The sequence below is a fragment of the Argentina anserina genome, chromosome 2 (assembly GCF_933775445.1).
Source record: "Argentina anserina chromosome 2, drPotAnse1.1, whole genome shotgun sequence".
In the NCBI taxonomy this organism is placed as follows: domain Eukaryota; kingdom Viridiplantae; phylum Streptophyta; class Magnoliopsida; order Rosales; family Rosaceae; genus Argentina; species Argentina anserina.
This window is the reverse complement of record NC_065873.1, coordinates 25,292,295-25,313,147: the sequence shown is the minus strand read 5'-3', so window position 1 is coordinate 25,313,147 and position 20,853 is coordinate 25,292,295. Positions and strand designations below refer to the sequence as shown.

General features: G+C 36.0%; 2 protein-coding genes across 3 annotated transcripts; both read right to left on the bottom strand.

Annotated features, from left to right (window-relative positions):
• Window positions 1-10,840: 10,840 nt before the first annotated feature.
• On the bottom strand, window positions 10,841-14,451 carry LOC126782943 (uncharacterized). Of its 2 annotated transcripts, none has more exons than XM_050508300.1 (13): window positions 14,265-14,451; window positions 14,006-14,123; window positions 13,861-13,922; window positions 13,665-13,715; window positions 13,539-13,565; window positions 13,338-13,442; window positions 13,068-13,175; window positions 12,852-12,923; window positions 12,598-12,648; window positions 12,407-12,469; window positions 12,200-12,324; window positions 11,875-12,094; window positions 10,841-11,784 (listed from the first exon to the last, which is right to left on the bottom strand). In XM_050508300.1, exons 2-13 carry the CDS (start codon window positions 14,106-14,108, stop codon window positions 11,083-11,085), a joined length of 1,689 nt encoding a protein of 562 aa, XP_050364257.1. In that variant the 5' UTR covers window positions 14,109-14,123; window positions 14,265-14,451; the 3' UTR covers window positions 10,841-11,082. The 2 variants fall into 2 exon arrangements, with proteins under 2 accessions (XP_050364257.1, XP_050364256.1); XM_050508299.1 differs by having other exon boundaries at window positions 14,006-14,120.
• A 145-nt stretch (window positions 14,452-14,596) lies between these two features.
• LOC126782942 (conserved oligomeric Golgi complex subunit 8) lies at window positions 14,597-18,424 on the bottom strand. The gene is made up of 12 exons (XM_050508298.1): window positions 18,107-18,424; window positions 17,840-17,992; window positions 17,609-17,757; window positions 17,185-17,262; window positions 16,965-17,058; window positions 16,799-16,873; window positions 16,392-16,688; window positions 16,003-16,070; window positions 15,858-15,912; window positions 15,591-15,729; window positions 15,185-15,369; window positions 14,597-15,104 (listed from the first exon to the last, which is right to left on the bottom strand). The coding sequence occupies exons 1-12, from the start codon at window positions 18,233-18,235 to the stop codon at window positions 14,757-14,759; spliced, it is 1,770 nt and encodes a 589-aa protein (XP_050364255.1). The 5' UTR covers window positions 18,236-18,424; the 3' UTR covers window positions 14,597-14,756.
• Between the last annotated feature and the right edge of the window lie 2,429 nt (window positions 18,425-20,853).

The window sequence follows — 20,853 nt, the reverse complement described above, 5'->3', positions numbered from 1 at the left end:
TTTGTTATGATGATATTTGTTACTCACACGCTTGATATATATCCCATGAATATCTAGCTGATCGATCGGTTTTTTCAATTGTACTTTGACGAAGTGAAAGAGTGGAGACATCATATCAGACATAGTTCCACATTAATTCTTCATCTAAACATATTAGTCATTCTACTTAAGATTGTTATATCGATCTGAAATATGGAATTGTAATTAGCCAGCTAGTGTTCTTATTGATTATTGTTCTTGGAAAGGTCAGACCAGAGTCACGATCAAATCAATATATACCTGTACGCGTAGTGCAAATTTTAAGGGGAAAACGTATTCCGGCCTGCTGCTTCGGCCTCCATAGTCGACCAATGCTAGGTTGGTCATGCAGCCATATTGATACTACTGCAGGTAAAGCTGGCTATAAGCTGCAGGCCAGGCAAAACACGCGTGCCTGTTATCAAGCACATGCCGACTAGCTCCGATTCACATGTTTTCCTTGAATATTATCAGGCTTAATTTATCAAGCTAGCTCAACGGCAACCCTAGCTAGCTAGGTCATCTAGTGATCGAGTAACGGTGATTACAAGATTGAGCTTTTGTTACTTGCTCCGGCTTTCTTCAGAACAATAATATATATATATATATATATATATATATATATATATATATATATATCTCCACCCCTATACATATATCGATCAATGTCTGAATAGTATTTGCAAATCGATTGCAAAAACAACTTATCCGATACTCTTACTAAGTTATTACGAATCAAAATGAGTAATGTACTATGTTCGAGTTAGAACAATCAATTAATTTCTCTGGATACAATGTAGATTACTCAGGTGTAACTCTACTGAATTCGATTGATCAAGGTATTGGTGAAGAAAAGACTGAAATACTTAATGACTGAGTATATGTGCCTGTACGTACGTATGATTTGAATGCCTTCAAGGAAGTCAGATCTCTCGGATACGTTTACTGTAAGTTGAATCCAAAAATGATCAGTGGCTACTTTTCAGATGCTAATACGACCAATAATACTCTTGATGGATGAGAAATGGTCGGACGAGAATAAAGGGCCGACGTCGATCAAAATTGACAACCACAAAGACAAAGGGAAAGAGAGACTTGATGTTTAAATTCTTGAAACACCATGCCAAAAGGTTGGCATCCGTTGGTTGAAAAACCACCCTAACCACTCCACCCGGCCCCTTGACACGTACCAATGGACCATTCAGATTCTCTTGAAACCCTAACCCTACAATGAAATCGATACTATTATATTGAAATTTTGGACCCTCTTTACTTTATATAAAGCCATCAGTAATCCAGAAAACCCTAGTTTAATTAGTTGCCCAGAAGGAACTTGATTTAGGGATGCCTGGCCCCTGGTGGCCAGAGCCAAGCAAGTAGCCAACCCCAGAACACCAGGAGAGAGAGAGAGAGAGAGAGAGAGGACCAGGACGACAATAGGCAGCTAGGGTTTTGCCGAAAGTGGGCGTGCAGTACTGCAGGTGAAGATCGAGAAGATCTAAACGCTTTCCGACTTGCAAGTTTCCAAGGCTTGGCTAGTTGGTGTAACTCTTCGCTTGGCATCAGGCCGGGATTAGAGAGTTAAGAGCCTTAGAGATTAGGGTTGGGTCACCAGGTTACGCGGAAAAAGTTTAATCCGTGGTCATCTCCCTGGACCATTGCAGCAGAGAAGATGCGTGCTTATCAATCATGATTGCCGATGCAAATTATTCAAATTAAGTGATGCCTTCCCCATGTCTAGCTAGCTACGTACACTGCCGTATTATTATATTTATTTTCCAACAGATCGATGTGCAAGTTCACAAGATTTAGATTTCGTTTCTGATTAAAAAAATCTGAGACAGTACGTACAATAGCACAAGTCCACGAGATTGATTCGCTATCATCTTTTACAATCATATTTTACATTCCATTGAGATAAGTGTGGTTCACACGCATAAACCCTAAACTTAACACTCTTTTATAATCATCAAATTAATACTTATTATAATTTTTTTAACAATTAGCAATAAATCCAAAGAAATGTAAGAAGCAAGACATACGTGTGTCAGTATGTGTAACACGAATAAGTCAAATTAATGGTGTTCTTTGTACATTACATGCTTGATCACTAAATAGATATAGATTAATTTATGTAGTTAACTCTACATTTGTAGTGTCTTAAAAATAAACTCTACATTTGTAGTACGCCAACTCGATGGAAAATTTTAAGGTGCACGTACAACAGTTGCATCTACCACACATTCACACCACAATTGGATCCACCGTCGGATCCTGATGTATGGCATACAACAGCTGTACAGTAGACGAACCCCAACTCGATCTACATTTTGGAAATCATTGATCGATCACTTAATTACTTAATTGGTGATGTAGTGATTCTGAATTATAATTCTATAACCAAAATTAAGAAAGTTACAATCGGTCGTTGATAAATTGAGCATAAGGAACATGTATGTAAGCACCTCCCTCACTTCCCACTCCAAAAAGGGAAAGTCCTAGGCCACTGATCGAAGAGTACCCACTTCCATAATGGGTATATTTTTCTTATCCCCACCACCAGGTATCGTCAATAGTCATTCGGTAATTGGTAGTTGGTACTCATTACTTGCCAACTGACGAGACATAGATCTCCGCTTCATGACTTGACATCATGATCATAATGATATATATGCATATATAGCTTAGCGTAATATCTATATATTTTGCTCAATAATGATCTCTAACATATGCTATTACAACATCAAGCCATGTGGTCGGCGACTCGGCGTGGTTTGAAGATCTTGTTCTTTGATTTGATAAGAGGCTAGACTTACGATCGAATCTTACTTAACTTTGCTAACTGATGACGTTTTAAGGGTTTTATACATGCACTTAGCTGACTAATTATCCTATTAGGATCGCATTTACGCTTTTGACTAGGTTTATACATTGTATACGTATGCAAAGTATGAAATCTAATCTTACTTAGTATACTAATTACGAATATAAGTCATGCATGTCGTTCCCACAAACCATTAAACAAAGAAGAATATCATCGATTCTTTTTCTTTATAATGAATTGATTAATCAAAAGCATATATACTTTAAACTTCTTTAGCGCCGTATTAGTTCTTTTTTGGCGCCGGTTTATGTCTATTATTATGATCAAATGTGGCTCTGTTGCTCTCTCATTGGTTCAATTGGTTGAGATTTGAAAACAAAAGGGTGATAGCTTTATCCTTTTTCTTTTTCCAGAGTATAGCGTCTGCGCGCCTGCCAATTGCAATATATCTTAATTAAGCTTTGCTTAGTTCATTCAGTCTAAAAAAACAAAAAACTTTGCTTAGACGTTTATGCGTGATTTGGCCATTTGGGACTCAATTAACATAATCAAGTGTGATTAGGACACGTTTGTTTCTGTCCTGGATATTCAAGGCATCTGTACCCTTTCATATATTCTAACTCTAGAAGATGGATGTTGTCATGCTGATCTGCATTTGATTTCAGTGACAGCAAGAAAGAGGAAAATATATATAGCTTCTCCTTTTCAATTTGGCCACCCTCTAATCCGTATTCCGTCATACTTTAGATGATCGATCAGATGCACTACTCAAACCCGCAATCTTCTATATGTGAGTTGTGCGATACGATCTAATCTTTGATATAGACATATAATACCTGTCAACTGTGTTGGTTACAGACTTACATTTCATGAAATAGTAGTACTCATAAATGTCGACATTTAGTAGAATAGCACAGAATGCAACCCATTCAAATGATTTAAGAGAAAATGAAAGTTAAACTCAATAAAGGAGCAACTCTTTGAATCTAAACTCACACTAATTTTCTCGTTCATTATATACCTAAAATCGTTTATTATTATTATTTCTCATTTATGTACGAGTCTAATATGTCATTATGAGTAATTATTATGTGTACCCGCCACATCACGTGACACTGTCATGTGGTATACCCAGCCAATCATATTACGTCATGGTATAATTAACATGCACGTGGTGAAAATGACAAAAATTTATTTACATATAAGAACCAATTAGAAATAATTAGAGTAAAAAATTGACTAATAATATTAAGAGGTACGTATCTGGCGGGTATATATAATAATTTATCTGTCATTCTAACATATAAAAAGCTATATTAAATAAGTTTCCTAATCTTAGGTTTTGACACATTTTGAATGTGAAACAAATCAATTCCATCAATAATTATTTTATTGTATTTAATTCATATTACTAACATCAATGTGTATATATATTCATCACAAAATTTAGTTTTGCAACTTCTTGTTCTTCTTCTATCAATTCCATTTTGTAAAATTTTACACAGTTCTTATTTTTTCAAGTAATAGGAACTAGTTATATGAAGATTATATGAGAAATTCATATGAAGGTATATAAGGTATCAAAAGATCTAGGTTCAGTAAGTGTTTCTTATCATGAGATACACATATTCTTCTTGTTTATTTTTTTTTCTTGTTAAGTATATTGTCACATTAATCCATTGTAAGAGGTATTATACAATTGTCTGGAAAAAAATCATAGGTATACATGTACACCATATTATATAATAAAAAGGTATATTAAACTTCCCTTATAAATGTGTTCCTCAATAAAAGGTAGATTTTTATATACGAGAATCAGATATATGTATATTAACAATTCTAAGTGAACCTTTTAAATAGATGCTTCTCATTCTTAAGTTGTGATCAAAGAGATACTTATTAACTAGGTTAGACACCTAAACGTAGAGGTGGCAAACGGGTCGAACCGGTTCGGCCAATTTTAAGCGGGCCAAAACTGTGCTCATGTAGTGCTTGAACCGGCCCATTTATTTATCGTGCCAGACTCGGCCTAGCCCATGGCCAAAGCCTATGTCATGCATGAGCCGGGCCAAGAAGCGGGCCGGTCCGGCCTATTAGCATAGACACAATTAAAATAAAAACTATTATGTAGTTATAATATTTGTTTGATATAACTATTTAGAATAGTAAAATAAATAAAATACTACAACATATTTCATAATCTTATTTCTCAAACATTACGTATGTCAAAACAATGACCTTTTATTTACTATTTTGATAATATTTTTGAAATATTGTAGTTAAAATAATGAAATAATCAAGAGATTTTAATTTAAAAGTTATAATATTTTAGTCTAATAATGATAATTGTTTAAGTATTTATATAAATAATATAAAATTATGTAATTAACAGGCTGAACCGACTTTTAACGGGCTGGGCTCGGGCTTTTCAACCCATTTGTCCCCTCTACTTAAATTCCTATGTATCTTTAATTTAGGTTGTAAAGAGATGAATGAAACTTTAAAAAAAAATTAAGTTTCACATTACCATCAAGATAGAAATCTTAAATCACCAAAATATAAGTTTTACATTTATTATTTACCTTAATTTGAATATAATATGTTAGTAATAATGATAAGTTAAAAGGAAACTTGCAAAATCACATGCAATCTATAATTAAGGTAAACATAATTTAATACAAAAGTTTACTAATCAAAATTAAAGAGTGAAAATATGTAATTTTTGTTAAAATGAAAGACAATCTAGTATCTTATTTGACAATAATTGAGTAAATATTATAATTAAATAATAGATGAATTTGTTTTAAAAGAATGTATCGAAATGGGTATAAAAAATGGGTATAAAACTAAATACCTCATGATTCAATCTTTGTACGACATTTATAAAAAAAAAAAATAGATTTCATGATATATTTTAATGGGAACAAGCCATACATCCTGCAATACGTAAGAGAAGAACACGAATCGAGTTAAATTCAAAAACATCGTAACAATTAATATAACTAAGAAAACACAATGGTAAATATTAATTAATTTTTTAACTTTCTTTGCAATCTCATATTGAAAATTTTAAAGGCTAATTATAACTTCACCGATCAAGTTTCCGAAACTGAAATACTCAAACATGAAGTGAATCTCACTTGTAAGTCAAAACCAGTGCCGCCCTTGGGGCAAGAGTAAGAAGGCTCAAGCCTAGGGCCCTACATGTTAAGGGGGCCTCAATTCAAGAAAAAAAGGAAAGATAATGAGAGTTAAATTGACTAATTACTATTTTAAAGTAATGAAAAGTTAGCATTACTCACTAAACAAACATGAGATTAAAATAAAATAAAGTCGAATTTTTTTTATAAATTAGTGTGTTTCTATATAAGTCTAACAAGTTACCAACAATCATTTATTCTCAAGTTTTTTCTAGAGTATGTAAGACATCATAAAATAATAGTAATTTGTTGAAATTTAAACTTGTGAACTATTAATATGTAATAAATGATTTTTTTTGTTTAGGATTTTTTAAGCATCTAAAAAGTCTCAAAATATTTTATGCCTTATCCTCCTTAGACACAGGCCGACCCTGGTCAAAACAATGTCTCGTACGTTTTCAATTTAGCTTACTAGCTAGTATGATTACATTAACCGGTTCGCCTACAAGTCAGCTTACTATTATAACATCTCTAATAAGTTGACTGAATACATCTGTTTCTAAAGATAAACAGTACCCTAGCTCAACAATATATCAAAAAAAACGGTACTATAGCTCCTAATTAGTGTAACATCTTCGTTGTTCCCATATATTAAAACAGTACTCGAGCTTAGGGTTAACCAAAAAAACAGTACTCGAGCTCCTTATTTTCCCATTTTCCACAAGTTTATAATTCAAAAAAGAAGATTTTCATATTAGAGAAAATATGGGGGAATTGAAACCCTAGTTAGAGGCCTCCAACCCTTGAGGAATCACTTGTTTTATCATCTGTCAAATGCTTCCCGTCATTTATTGTGAGTAGCAACAAAAACCTTGAGTCCTTGATGATTTCTTGTTCATTTTCAAATTCATGTCAAGAAATGAACGTTAACTTCTGATGCATTGAGAAACTCAAACATTGATGTCTCAGTGACTACAATTTGCAAAAACGAGACTCCAACGCTAGCTGCATTCTGATGTTTCCTTACATGTATATTGTGTGTAATAGGCATTGCATTTGTTATTTCACAAAAGAGACACTATGAAAAGAATCAAATGGAAAGAAGCACTGCACAAGTCCTTAACCAAAACCACAATGCAATTAAGCTCTCTGTACGTGAATGCCACAGAAAAAACACATCCCTCCAGAATCTCATATATTTAATTCTATCATCAACATGGACCAGGCCAAGGAAGGATGGAGAGATAGGGTTTCAGAGGAGGGACTGGTATCAAAATAAAGGAGGTCGACCAAGGATTGGAAGGTTTTAGATTTAAAAAGAACAAGAGATTCATCGATCGGTGGGAGCAACATGAATGAATAAATGTATGTGGTTGGGGTTTGAATACGTATGGGCCGCTTGAAGAGATAAAGAGATAAAGGAGGGCTCTTGTTTTCTTTTGATCTCTTTGTGTAAAATGGTATTAAAATAATACAGAATGCCCAATTGAAGATAAACCCACACTGATTCCATACGTGATGCGCCTCTCTTTCTCCTCCTATATAAAGCCCCACCCCCTCCTCATGTTTTCCCACATCGAAAGCTAAGAGCAAACTCAGCAAAGCAGTGTTCCACTTTCATACAACAGTAGCTAGCCTGGTTTTGGGTTTGGGGGAAAAACTTATATTTTAGGGTTTCGGCAGCCAGCAGCCTCCCTCGATCTGATGCAATATTTCACCAGAAGGCGGTTTCGATTACGGGTAAAGGAGGTGACAGAAGAGAGTGAGCACACAAGGTGTTTTCTTGCATGCTGTGTTTCATGCTTGAAGCTTTGCGTGCTCACTCTCTCTCTGTCACCCCATCTCTCTCTCTCTCTGTTTTCCGTTTCAGAATCAATTGTGTTTGATTATTCTGTTTCTGTATGTATGAATGATGTGAACACCTTTGATTCAAAGATTCCTGTCGTCGTCAGTGAGATTTATAACCCAGTGGTCCAAAACTCTGTCGATTCCTGATTAGAAATTAGGGTTAGGGTTTTTCGTTATTTCTATGGCTTTCGTGGTATAGAAATCGTATGCAGAGAGAATCAAATTTAAGTTTTTTTTTTCAGTTACACAGTTAAATTTAGGTTTCCTTTTGTGCTAATTATGCGAATTAAGTATGACATGCAGATTTCTGGCTTAATTCATTCGCGGATGATCAGAGATTGATGTTGGCTAGTGACGATACAGGCTGCTGGATGCTGAAGGGCCTTGTTGATATTTCGTGCTAAGAGACGCTAGATTGGAAGTTGTAAAAGCCTTTAAAGATATACATATGGAAAAACAATCCAGGATGTAGAGACCAGAAAATTTAGTGAGAACTCTGATTCATACTTCTTGTTTTGGTAATATAAACAATAAAAACTTGTGTAATGTCACGAAGATCATAACTCCATCAGATCTCGATCTCCTGATCCAAATGCTCAGTTAGGAATTTTAGTAATTTCTCATGTGTATGAGTGTATCCTGAGTTCCTGATGGCTAGAAGAATCCATTATTATTCTTGTTTAATCTGTTCTGTTTTTCCGGGTTTATGCCGAGTACGAAGATTTAAAGTTTTCAACTCCAACCAGATTGATTATTAATCTTTCCATTGCATACTTATGATGCTTTCCAGTAAAGAGAAGATAAGTTAGGCACTTGAGGATCGATCTAGGTAACATATATGATCAAGAAAAAGTTTGCTACAGGGATCTTTACTGAGGCTCTGAAAGTGTTAATGGGCCTAGTTTTGAAGATGGTTAACCTCTGCAACTGCTTTAAACCATCCAAATTAGGGGTGGTAATGGTACACAATTTTATTCTAACTAATTCATATACCAACTGTACTAAATATATTGTATACCACCAAATTAGTACATGGTACACAGTACAATATACCGTACCATAGTACAAGTTTTTTGTGTATTATGGTATGTCATACTAACCGAAATGAAAGTTTTATGAAAAAAACCTCAATATATGCATCCATGGTGAGTCAAACTTGGTTTTCTTCCATGCAAGTTGAAGCCAACTATCACTAGGCTATCATTGCAATTACAACAACTCATGCAAAACAATATATATTCTTAAAAACTATATATATATATATCCATAAATATTTCAGCCGTATATTTAGTGAAAAATAAATCTTAACCGTAGATTTTTGTTAAATTTATAATTTTTGGACTTTGACATTTTAATTTATGACTTTGTACTCGGTAATTTGGTTGAAGTTGTATACAATTTTGTATTTATGTTGTTATTTGTTATTACTTATTTGGATTGAGCCTTTAAATGTTTGGGCCATAAACATATTGGTAGAAGCCTATTACCAACCGTACCAATTAGTTGGTATACCAACGTTATTGGTTGGTTTAAATAGTTGATTTTTCATACTAATTATAAGTTAGCAACTTACGTACTGAGGTCTTCCTATTTCTAATAGACAAAAAAAAACACTACACCAAAATTTCTAACAAAATGAGTATTTTCATATTCTCTGTTTACCAAACATAAGTATATAATATATGTTTACATGACTTTAAGAGAAATCTAAGTTTCAGATCTCAAATCTAGCTACAACAAATACAAATGCAAAAACATAAGCCATGATGTCTGTCTGATTGCCTTGATATTTATGAGTAATAAAAGTAATTACAAAAAAACACTAACTAAAACCAGACTTTTACCAAGAGAACATGATAATCTCATTAATGCAATACTACTACTTTTGGAACACTAATCTTCTAGCACTCTTAGATGCAAAGTCATCTATCAAACTCTCATAATCAATATTTTCTAAAAACTCATGTTCAATTGAAATCAAAGCCAAAGTATTTAATCTTTCTTGTGTCATGGTTGATCGCAAGTAAGGTTTCAAGAATGATAGAGAAATCAGAGAACCACATATTCATAGAATTGAACTAGATGAAAAGACCAATAGAACATCTATGAATCTAAAAAGTAAAAACTAACAAAAGAAATAGATCTAATAAGTAAGGATTTTAGATTACCTTTTGAATCCTTGATGTTGAATAGATTGCAATGGTTGAATTGATTTCGATAGATTATGTTTTTTCTTTTTCTTTTGTGGATATGGAATAACAGAAGAGGGAAATAGCATAAGAGAGGTTTTTCGGTAGAAAATATATTTTTGAGTGTTTTATGGGTTGAATTCGCGAGAAAAAATGATAAAAAAAAATTTCAAGTGAAAAAATGTTAGTAATGTGGTTCAAACCCAGCTCACCACATTTAGAAGATGAAAGCCTGACTCATTTGAACCATCAACTAACTTTATAATTAATGGCTCTTTCCTAACTATAAGTAAGATTAAAAACAATTTTTGAGGTCCTCACAAATTTGAGGCCTTGTGCTTTGTGCTGTTGCACAATTGGCACAGCCCATGGGCATGGTCATTGTCTTTGGGACGGTATAGCAGGGATTTTTTCCTGATACGTAGTTTTCTGGCTGAACGAGGAGTCGAGGACCACTTGTAAAACTAGGCCCCCAATTTTCTTATCGACTCTAAGTCATTCAGTCGTTGTGTATATATTGCTCCTAATCCTAATGATACTCGTATATATAGAGAACCCTAATGGATTTTTATAGTGGATAGTCATTGCTTATAACTAAATTTAATCGTAAGCAAGCACCTGCGGTTTCTTTCGTGGACACCATGCCAGTATTTCCTCCACCAGGTCCAAATTCTCCTCTAGCTGTAAGAATTCAACTGATGATTCTACTCTCATGAGCAATAGGTACCACTTCTATGAAAAGTTGGTACATTATGTTGATTATATATTCTATTTTCTGGTGACCTGGGTTGAAAGTTATACACATGAATGGATGAACTAAACTTCAAGTAGATACATGCTGATAGTACGTTGATAGTACAACAAGATTAAATTACTCACCGAACTTGATAAATTCGGGGGAAGATCCAATTTCGAATCTTTACAATCAAGCAAATTAAAATGACTATAAGTTGATGGTACAACAAGGACTACAGACATTATATGGGCGATAGTGAACCTTTTTTCTTGATGTACTTCTGTCTTAACAGAAGAAAGAATGAAATAAAATGGATCCCAGATCGACTTACTCCTTGTGGAAGTACAAAATATGTAACGGCCCCCTTGATACATCTTCTGAGCCATTTTCAGGGAACCAAGAATTGATGATGCTCTGTGATGCATTAATAGAAATTTCTGCAGGCCACTTATCGACTAGCTTAAAACCAAATTGAGAAGCTGCTGAAAGTATGGAAGGTTCATCTACCCGTCGAAAAATATGACAAAGGATCAGGGCTGCTTGATGATCCTTGTTAGTAGATGAAATCAACTCCTTTGCAGTTTGAAACAAAGGCAAAATAGCATCAGGTATGTAAGTGACATCTGTACCTAATATGATATCAAATCCTCCGCTGTTAATTCGCTTGATGGCTTCTATATGGTCTTTATTTCCCCATTCTAATATTCTTGTGGTAAACTTGTCTGAAATTGGAGGTCTAAGATTGGACATGACATTTTCCGTGAGAAGGTCAAGTGCTTTTGTGTCTCCATCAGTGGCAAACACAAATTCCGCAGGTCTGGCAGCAATCATAGAGCAAATGCCTGCGCAACCAGAACCCAACTCCAACACCCGTTTCCCAGCAACAATAGTTGGATTTCTTTCTAAAATAGGAGCCATAAACCGAGCAGATTCCCATAACATTAAACCAGTCGATTTGCAGGTGTGTTGGTTCTCTTTAGATAGGACTTTGATTTTGAGAGTCCAACCTCCCAGCTTGAGCTCAATTAGCTAAAAGAGAAATGATTGTAAAAAAGATGAGAATTCCTCATATACACTACAAATATTTCAAGGTTATTCAGCGAGACAAGAAAACTTTACTTCATTATCACTATCAGTGTTAGTTGGAAGACCAAACATGTCTGCTGCCACACCATCGGACATGTCAACGTCCAAATCATTGACAGTACTACTCAAGATGCTATCGTCAACATCCAGCTCCAGCTCCATTTTCTCTTGACCAGGATAGTCTATCCTGAATGGAGCTTCTGGGTTGGTATTGGAGTTATCTAAAAGGCAGAATACAGCTTGAACCCACCGCCTGAAATCAACAACATGAATTAAATCTCCAGAGAAGAGATTATAGTCCAAGGAGACAACCAACATCTACGTAGAGAAAACAATCTACTGACGTAAGAATGTTTACCTATTCATCACCAACTCCCGCGACCGGTTCTCAACTTGTTTGCAGCACAAATTAAGTTCCTCAACATCAAAACCATTTTCTTTAAATAAGCTTGTCAAGAACTCATTAGAGAAGTAGAAAGCCCTCTGAAAAATAATACGGGATCAAAATCAATTTTTTGAATTGAGATAAAGTAACTTTGTGCATGCATATGTGGTAAAAACTTACAGTGCCATCCCCTCTGGCATAAAAGTTTTCACTAATCTTTTGGTCCTTGCAGTTCAATCTTTCCTGTCAATTGGATAGCAAGGCATCAAAGTATCAGAATCTTGACAGCAATATGCTGAATTTGTGGATTAAGATCAAGATCAACAAAACGCTTAATGAACCAAATAGGAAAGAAGCTTTTGGACATCAACCTGAGCAAGGTCACCAGTAGCATAATCGCGAAACAGAACACGACCACCTGGCTGAGGAAGAGAAAGAAAGAATGAGCAAAACCTTCATCATACCGAAAAGGCATAAAATTGTTCTATCAAAAGAACTACTTGAATTACAATTATACTTCAAAGTTCAAACGATAAGATATGCAGAAACTAAACCAATACACGACTAAAATATTCTTAAGTAAACATATAAGTGATGGTCTGATGGATGTAGCACTACCACTTACCTTGAGAATTTTTCTTATATTCTGCACTACCAGAGACATCTTCTCAGGAGATACTGCAGATAACACAAAGATCTGCTTAACCAGTCAGCAACTTTACTAAATAATGGTTATAAATCCAATTAAACCAAAAGAGCTGCTTAATAAGTAATTATTTAATATTATATATCATTCAAGCACATCGAAAAAATTGATGTTCTATATCTTCGGTTCATTTACCATGGTTACAATATCTACTGAAAATGGAGATATCTGTTTAGTCAGATCGTCAATGGTCAAATCACAAACGAATGCATTAACTCGACACTCTGTGAAGTCTTTATGTTTCTGCAAAATAATAGAATACAACATTGTTATGGTTATTCAAAACCTACATAAACTGAATAATTATTATGCACTTGCATTTTACTGGTCAAACAGTCAAACATATGTAATCAAATATCCTTTCCCATGGATGGAATCAGCAGCAAGGTGTAGAAGGATCATTACCTTAACCAAGTTAACAGCATTTGGTGAAAAATCACAAGCATGGACAAAAATGTCATTATATGTCGCAACCAGTGGAAAGATGGTGTTTCCAGCTCCACAGCCGACCTGCTTATCAAAAACAATAATCCATGATCCAATATATGACATCCTGATCGGAACATGTACATCACCCCCTTACATAAACCAAAATTAATACTTTACCTCTAGAATGACTTTCTGCCCAGCTCCCTGGTAGTTGCAAATAACCATTAGAAACACAAAATTGTTGGGTGAACAAAAATAGCAAAATTGTATCCATCTATACAACCAACTTTGTTCTTCACTCACAGAGAAGTATTGGCCCCATTCCTTATCCAAGTAGTGCCGATCTTTAAAAAACTGATCAAAGAATACGTAGTTACAGAATCAGTTAATAGTGTAGATTGGACTATGAGCAAGTAAGCAATGTATAAAACAGAAGACCAATTTGAAGTTGGTCTATCTTTCAAGACAGTAAGCAATTGTGACAGCAAAAAGGACAGACCCTATCTTGATGTCGCTTATAAAAGACATCCCAGTACTTCTTAGCCTCTCTTTCATACTTGTCTGCAAAACAATATGGGAAGCAGAAGAAAATTAAACACAAAACTGAAAAAGATGGATGAAAAGCAAGAGAGAAAGAGACAAACCTCTCCAGAAGGGAGAGACTGTGTCTGAGGTGGAGTAAATCTGCAATCTTGGGGCAGGTTGTACTTGTTGTCCTGCTGAAGCTTCTTTCATACTGAAAGCCATAGGCTCCCAACTCTACTGGAATACAGATAATTCACAATCAGACATCAATTTGAACTGGAAAATTATATCAAACATATTGATTTGATAAAGTCATGCTGCCATAGAATTAACAATACAACTAATTGGATTTTTTTTCATTTGGGTCTGATTTCTTACCTCTTGAACTTGAAGCAGCAGACTGGCACAGAGATCTGACTTTCGAGAGCGCTTTAGGGTTTTAGTTCCGTCTCTTCAGATTTGGGGTTTTATCACTACCTTAATACGCACCGTTTTGGGATTCGGTAATACCGTTAAATTCTCCGGACCTTTTCCAATTTTGTTAAGTTTAAGGGCCTCGTTTTTTTCTTTCTTTCTTCAGCAAGAAACCCAGGCCAGAATCACCATCTAGACCAGTGAAAACTTTACCCTTACAGAGGATGTTACACAGAATCAGTATATACGTATTATTGATTGCTGCTGTTTGTTCTACAATCAATCCTGTTCTCTATTCTGTAGGCTGTAGCTCAAAGTTTGGATACAATCTGTTGAATAAATAATTACACGCGAATAAATTACACCCCATCGAGAATTCAAAAGGAAAAGTAAAATGTTCTCACCTATAAAATAAAACGGGATGCTACAAAGTTTTCTATTGCATAAAAAGATGCTTCATGCATCGCTTGGTATTTCCTTCCTTTCCTGTGTTTGTAGAGTTGCACTTTTCGGTTCCCTTTCATCTATTTTCTTGACATGCTCTTCCCTTTCATCGGCATTGGTCTCATTAGTTTCTTCGACAGGTGTGACACCGTTTTCAACCAAAGGCATGTCACCATTCTCAGTGCCGCTCTTTTCATTTTTATCTTTGTTTTCATCATCAACAGGTTTGGGAAGCCCTCGGGATGTAGAGACTGTCAATAGGCGGCCAATCCCATCATACAAACTCTTCGCATCCATTACTAAAGCAGCTCCACCAGGGTAGCAGCGGCCAAAGCAATTTGAACAATGAGGATATGTAATCTGTAAAAGGGTTGATACAAAACCTGTTAATGTTTTACACATGCCTATGTTACATGAGGTCAAGTTAGTAAATATTGTACCTCAATGAATGCCCGGCAAAGTGATAGGAAAAGTCCAGACTCATTATCTTTCAGTATTCTAGTAGTATTGTATCTCAGTAAGGAGTCAGCAACAGTCTGTAATCCCTTGATTAACTCTTGAGCAAGCATGTGCTTCAAACTTATGGGGGCACAGGGGCGGAGGTCATTCATCGCTGCAGAGACACCTAAAACAGAAAGAGGAGATATGTACATAAATGCCCGAAAGAAGAACGGTTAGCTTGTGTTTACTTTCCTAATTGCCCAAAGCATAACAGTTAATTTAGTTAGTATTACACCCGAAATAACTGAAAAGCAGTCAAGTTGATGTAGGCGAATCAAAATTAGAAAAAGGCAAACCCTCGGTTTCATAAATCATCTAGCTTCAGAAAACTTATACATCACTTACCATTAATAAAAACAGCAAGGGGTGGGTGTTCCATAAGATAAGATGGCGGAGTAACATCATCCTGATTTTCATCATTAACACTGTTTGCCGGAAAACCAACAGCCGGTAGTGGGACCCATCGATGTGAATCCAAGACCAACTAGATGAAAGCAAAAAAGTCAAGTCAAATTCATTATCAAGAACTCCGAAAAGTAAAAAAAGGCAACATGTTGCTTGAGGCAAACTGAAAGTCGCAGCGTAATGCAATTTCAAATCATCAACATTCACCTGAAAATTTTCAACTGCTGTACTCATATTTTTTGCGAACAAGTTGAGAACTGCCCTGAAAAGCCACCAATTTCAATATTCAGGATATGTAACATACATATTTAAGATAAATAGTCATTAAGAAAAAAGGGTTGAAGATCTTTACTCCTCAAAAAGTGAAGGTAGCAGCCCCCGAAAATCTAGCCCAACCCAACCAAGCCCCATGGCACAATACTGTTGCAAGAAAATAAGTAAAAAGGTCAGAATAAAGAGAGCAAGAGCTAATTTCAAGCAATTTATATTCCTATTTTGCAGCACATAAACAAGTTATTCATGCAATTGCCATGCCTCATATTGTCCTCATGCTACACATTAAAAGCATAAAGAATCCGAATTGCAAGTTTTGGTTGATATAAAATATGTAATTAGAAGAAGTTGATTGGGTGACAATACCTTTGCAAATCATGGACCGTTAGTAACCTACTGCATCCTAGTATGTATTTCCTTTAATTGTTTTACATTTCAAAATGGTAAAATATAACGGAAGACACTCACCATGGATTGATCCAAAATATTTGATAGTGAACCTCCTTCAGTTATTTTTGGAAGCACAATTTTCAAAGTCTTAAGGAGTGAGGTAATTTGATGCATAGACCAACTGAACAGAAGACCACCATCATGATTTTCTTCATTGCCTGATGTATCATCAGAAAATATCGCTCTGTATTGATTGACAACATCAAATAGATGCTGTCTCTGAAAGTTAATCATCCCCTTCAGGTAGTCATAAGCATTTCTCTGGTCCAAATCCTCAAGAATTCCAGTAAGCCATGCCTGCCGACATCTCAAGAACTAAAACAAAGAAAAGTCACGTCAGATAAAAGCACCCAGATGCTCATTTCAAGCTTTATGTGTCACATGCAACAAAAATGTAAACAATACAAGACATTCTAATGCTTTACCTGCAAACGCATTTCATACTCACTAAATGCCCCTATTCTACGTAGATATCCAATAATGCGGAGACACTCAGGTAACTGCAAAACACAAAGATTATTAGGAAATCTCCAATTCATTGATAGAAAAACCATATTACATGGTTAGTAATACATCATAATTACACAATACCTGAATGTTTGACCGTAGTTTTTGAAGAAGCTGAGAAAGAAGAGATTGAGTGGTCTGCCTGACTTCTGCAGCTAGAGCTTGTATAACAGGCAACCTTAAAGAAAAAAAAAAGGGAATTCAAAAGGCCAAAAGAAGAAAGATAGCTCAGGTCATGGCCTTTTAAATAAAATAAAGAGTACAAAATACTATAAGTTGATAGAAGATAAGGGGCATGACTCACTTGGGGTGCATAGTTGAAAGCTTGCAAACAAACGTTTCCAAGTCCAGAGCTTCATCATAATTTCCATTCCTCACACATCTGCATAGATAGGGAAATGGATAAGGCAAAAAAAAAAAAAACCATAGTCCTCTGCAATCAGTTGCTTTTAAAACACAACATTTGAACTTAATAACCGCACTACTATCAGAAATGGAACACTTTGCTTCAGCTCAAATCAATTCACTAATAATAATCACAAACTTCACCGTCAGGAAAACCAAAAGCCAACTCACTATAATGAGAACAAAAAAAAAATTTCTAAGCCATAACAAAGTACCAATACAATTTCACGACATGCATCAAGAACTTTTCAGTTCAGCCTAGTAAATCCAACTCATTCACACCTACAATGCCTATGTAAATTGAGTTGCGGTGAAGCACATACGTATCCATAAGCTGTGGGATTTCAAGTAAGTCGAGCAATGTACTATGATTGGCAAACAATATCTGGTTCATCTTCCTCTTCTCCAAAATCTCCTCCGCTGATTCAACAAACTCACTGCATCCACTCGTCAGCTTCGGAATCTCCCCTATCTAAGCCACAACGGAAAATCCATCACAAAATTCAAAACCTGAAAACCCAAACAAAACCAGAGAGCTGGTTTAGAACCACTACCAGAGACTCCAGGTGCTTATCAATGGAGGACACTTCGTCTCGAATCACCAGCAACGCGTCCGAAGCGGCGATGAAGGCTCGGTAGTTCCCCACCGCCACCTCTTGCATTTGCCGCTGTATCCGCTCCGCGTCGACCCGAAGAAGCTCCGGTTCCTGCAAAACCCGACCCGGGACGAAGATGACTACAACTTCAATTCAGTAAAAGCGAGCAATGAGAGAGAGAGAGAGAGAGAGAGAGAGAGAGGGAGGGAGAGAAGGGAAGCAAACCTTGTGGAGGCGATCGAGTGTGAAGGAGAGGAGCTCGGAGACGTAAGGCTGCTGGGCGCCGGAGGCGAGAGGGAGGAGGCTGGCGACGGTGGACGAGTCCTCCGCCGCGGCATTTTCGGACTCCATCATCTGGAGCTCCGAATTCCGGTGGAGGTTGGGATCGGAACCTTCGGCTTAGGGTTTTGGGGTGATGAAATCGGAGGGAAAATGCAGAGTTTGCAGATCTAATAGCTGAGCTTTTTCTTCTTCTTTGATTCAGTTGCTCAAGGCTGTCTGTGTTTCTGTTGTTGAGTCGTTGCCGCGATTCGGATCTGGATCAACTGTAAATTGAGAGTTTATTGGGCCAGAGGCTGGACTGTGGCTGGGCCTACCTTTTAATGCGTCTGTATTTTATTTTTGTTTTTGTTTTTTTATAAAAATATTACATTTGATACATGTAATTATAAAAAAATCTAACAATATTCGAAATTTCTAAAAAGTCATTTTAAAAAAACCCTTAAAGCGTTGTCCTTAAATATTATGAAATTTACAAAATGTCATTAACATATTATTTTATCCTCTTTTTTCCAAAACTAGATCTGAATTGTGTTGATTTTTTTTTCCACAAAAAAGGTTGCGTTGTCGATGTTGGAAGCACGGGACAGGCCATGGTCGGAGGCACGGGGACGATGTCGGAGGGGACATGCCAAGGTCAGAAGTGTGAGGACGACGTCACGTGTGCGGGAACGCGGGGACAACGCTGGGACGCGGGGACGACATTGGGACACTGGGACACAAGGATGATGTTAGAGGCTGAAGAAGGAGGGGCTGGTTTTCAGTTTGGTTGGAAACGAGGGGCTGAATAGGAGGAGAGGTGGTGGTGGTTGCGGATTTGAAAAGAATCAAGATCCTAATTGAAGAAGATTGAGGCTGGTGTTGTTGTAGATGCAACTCGTCGAAAAAAGATTCCTAGATCTGGAGAAGATGATTATGGAAAATGCCTAGATCAGAAAAGATGTGATGATGGGTGCTCGTAGCAGTTCTTGGGTGCCCATCAGAAATCCAAAATTCTAACCCAGTAACCCTTCACAAATCTTATCACACTACCCGTCACACTATTAATCACACTAACTTTGTGTTGTGACATGTAGTGTGGTTAGGGTGTGACATCACATTAATGTCAGTAGTTGGATCATATAAGTTGAGAAGTTCAAGATCCCATAACAATAGACAAAGATTCGTTACTTCTAGTCATTCTTCTTCTTATTCTTCTTCTTATCACAACATAGTCACATAAAACAGTGTGATAGGTAGTGTGACAGAGGGTGTGACAGGAGGTGTGACAGTGTGATAGGTAGTGTGCAACGGGTGTGATAGGTAGTGTGACAATGATTGTGACAGGGAGTGTGACAGTTTGTATAATAAGTAGTATGACATGGGGTATGACAACTGGTGTGACAAGAGTTGTGACAATTAGTGCGACATGGGGTGTAATAGGTTGGGTGTAACAGTTAGTGTGATAACGGATGTGATAACGAGTGTGACAGGTAGTGTGATGGCAGATGTGATAGCGAGTGTGACATGTCGAGAGAAATTATGTTAAAATGAAAAAAATATTGGTATGAGTATGCTCAAAATAATGAAAATAACAAGAATTAATAAGTCTTGAGCTATGGTTTCATCGGAATTGCTTGGAGCACCACCATGAACAGCTGTAGCCCCCTTGCGAGGGTTGCTGTGCCATGTACGGTGATCGGTTCAGAGTAAGTATAGTATCAAATGAAATATGGGAGAACGATCTTTCCAAGGTACCAACCACGCTCAAATCCATCGTCATACGGTAAAGTTATAGCCGGAATTACAATAAGAAGGAAAAAGAAGAAAAAATGAAGAAGAATAGTGTAAGAAATGACAAAATTGTCCGTAAAATATTCTAAAAGTGACTACTTTCTAATTTTGTTCCAAGTTTGTTGACTTATTTTCTAATTTGTAGTCAATTGAGATGACATTTTTATAATTGAGAAATAAGTGAGGATATTTTTATAATTTATGATGAGAAATTGTACCATTTTATAATTTACCCTTTATTTATTTTATACTTTTAACGCATAATTTAATCTTGAGAATTATTTTAATTTAATTTGACGGTATTATATCCGCATACTAAAGAAAAGTCATCAAATTGTAGACGACAATAAGATATTATATGAAACGTCATTTTTGTTAATCCAATGATAATTTAAGCCGGCAAAAACCTCGATAGTAAAATTATATTGCGGATGCTGGACAGTTTGGCACTTGCCCTTTCAATTTGAAGAATGTATGTGAATTGGACATGTTATACTGTGACACTCGTGAATGTCTATAGGGATGGGTGGCAACTTCAGTTGTTTGAACTCAGAATTATATGTATGATCTGGTTGCATAACTTGATACAAAGAAGCATTTCCGAAGGCATAAGCTGCCATTTAAACTTCCTGGTGGTTTTATATTGATGATGGAAAAGTATAGTAAATTAGTCATTTGATCTTCAGTCAAAATATACACAGAAGAGAACAGTTCCAAAGAAATGAAGAACAACAAACACCAGATTGGTATTTGAACTAGCAAATTAAACTTGGTGTTTATAAACAGAGTAGTACAAACTTGGTGTAGAACATATATAAAATGCAACCGCATATCTTAGCATAGAACACCTCCCTACTAAAGTAACACCTTCAAAAATTCTCCATCACCAAAAAGAAAACACAAGCTGAACCAAGAGGATA

What these genes read in the sequence shown, in the direction of transcription:
- LOC126782943 (XM_050508300.1), bottom strand. Translation starts at nt 14,108, where the DNA reads ATGGCTTTCAGTATGAAAGAAGCTTCAGCAGGACAACAAGTACAACCT. An exon ending in AGTCTCTCCCTTCTGGAGAG is followed by an intron (nt 13,923 to 14,005) that starts GTTTGTCTCTTT and finishes ATTGTTTTGCAG; the next exon opens with ACAAGTATGAAAGAGAGGCT. An exon ending in CAGTAGATATTGTAACCATG is followed by an intron (nt 12,924 to 13,067) that starts GTAAATGAACCG and finishes CTGGTTAAGCAG; the next exon opens with ATCTTTGTGTTATCTGCAGT.
- LOC126782942 (XM_050508298.1), bottom strand. Translation starts at nt 18,235, where the DNA reads ATGATGGAGTCCGAAAATGCCGCGGCGGAGGACTCGTCCACCGTCGCC. An exon ending in CTACCTTCACTTTTTGAGGA is followed by an intron (nt 15,913 to 16,002) that starts GTAAAGATCTTC and finishes GTGGCTTTTCAG; the next exon opens with GGCAGTTCTCAACTTGTTCG. An exon ending in CCTTGCTGTTTTTATTAATG is followed by an intron (nt 15,370 to 15,590) that starts GTAAGTGATGTA and finishes TTTCTGTTTTAG; the next exon opens with GTGTCTCTGCAGCGATGAAT.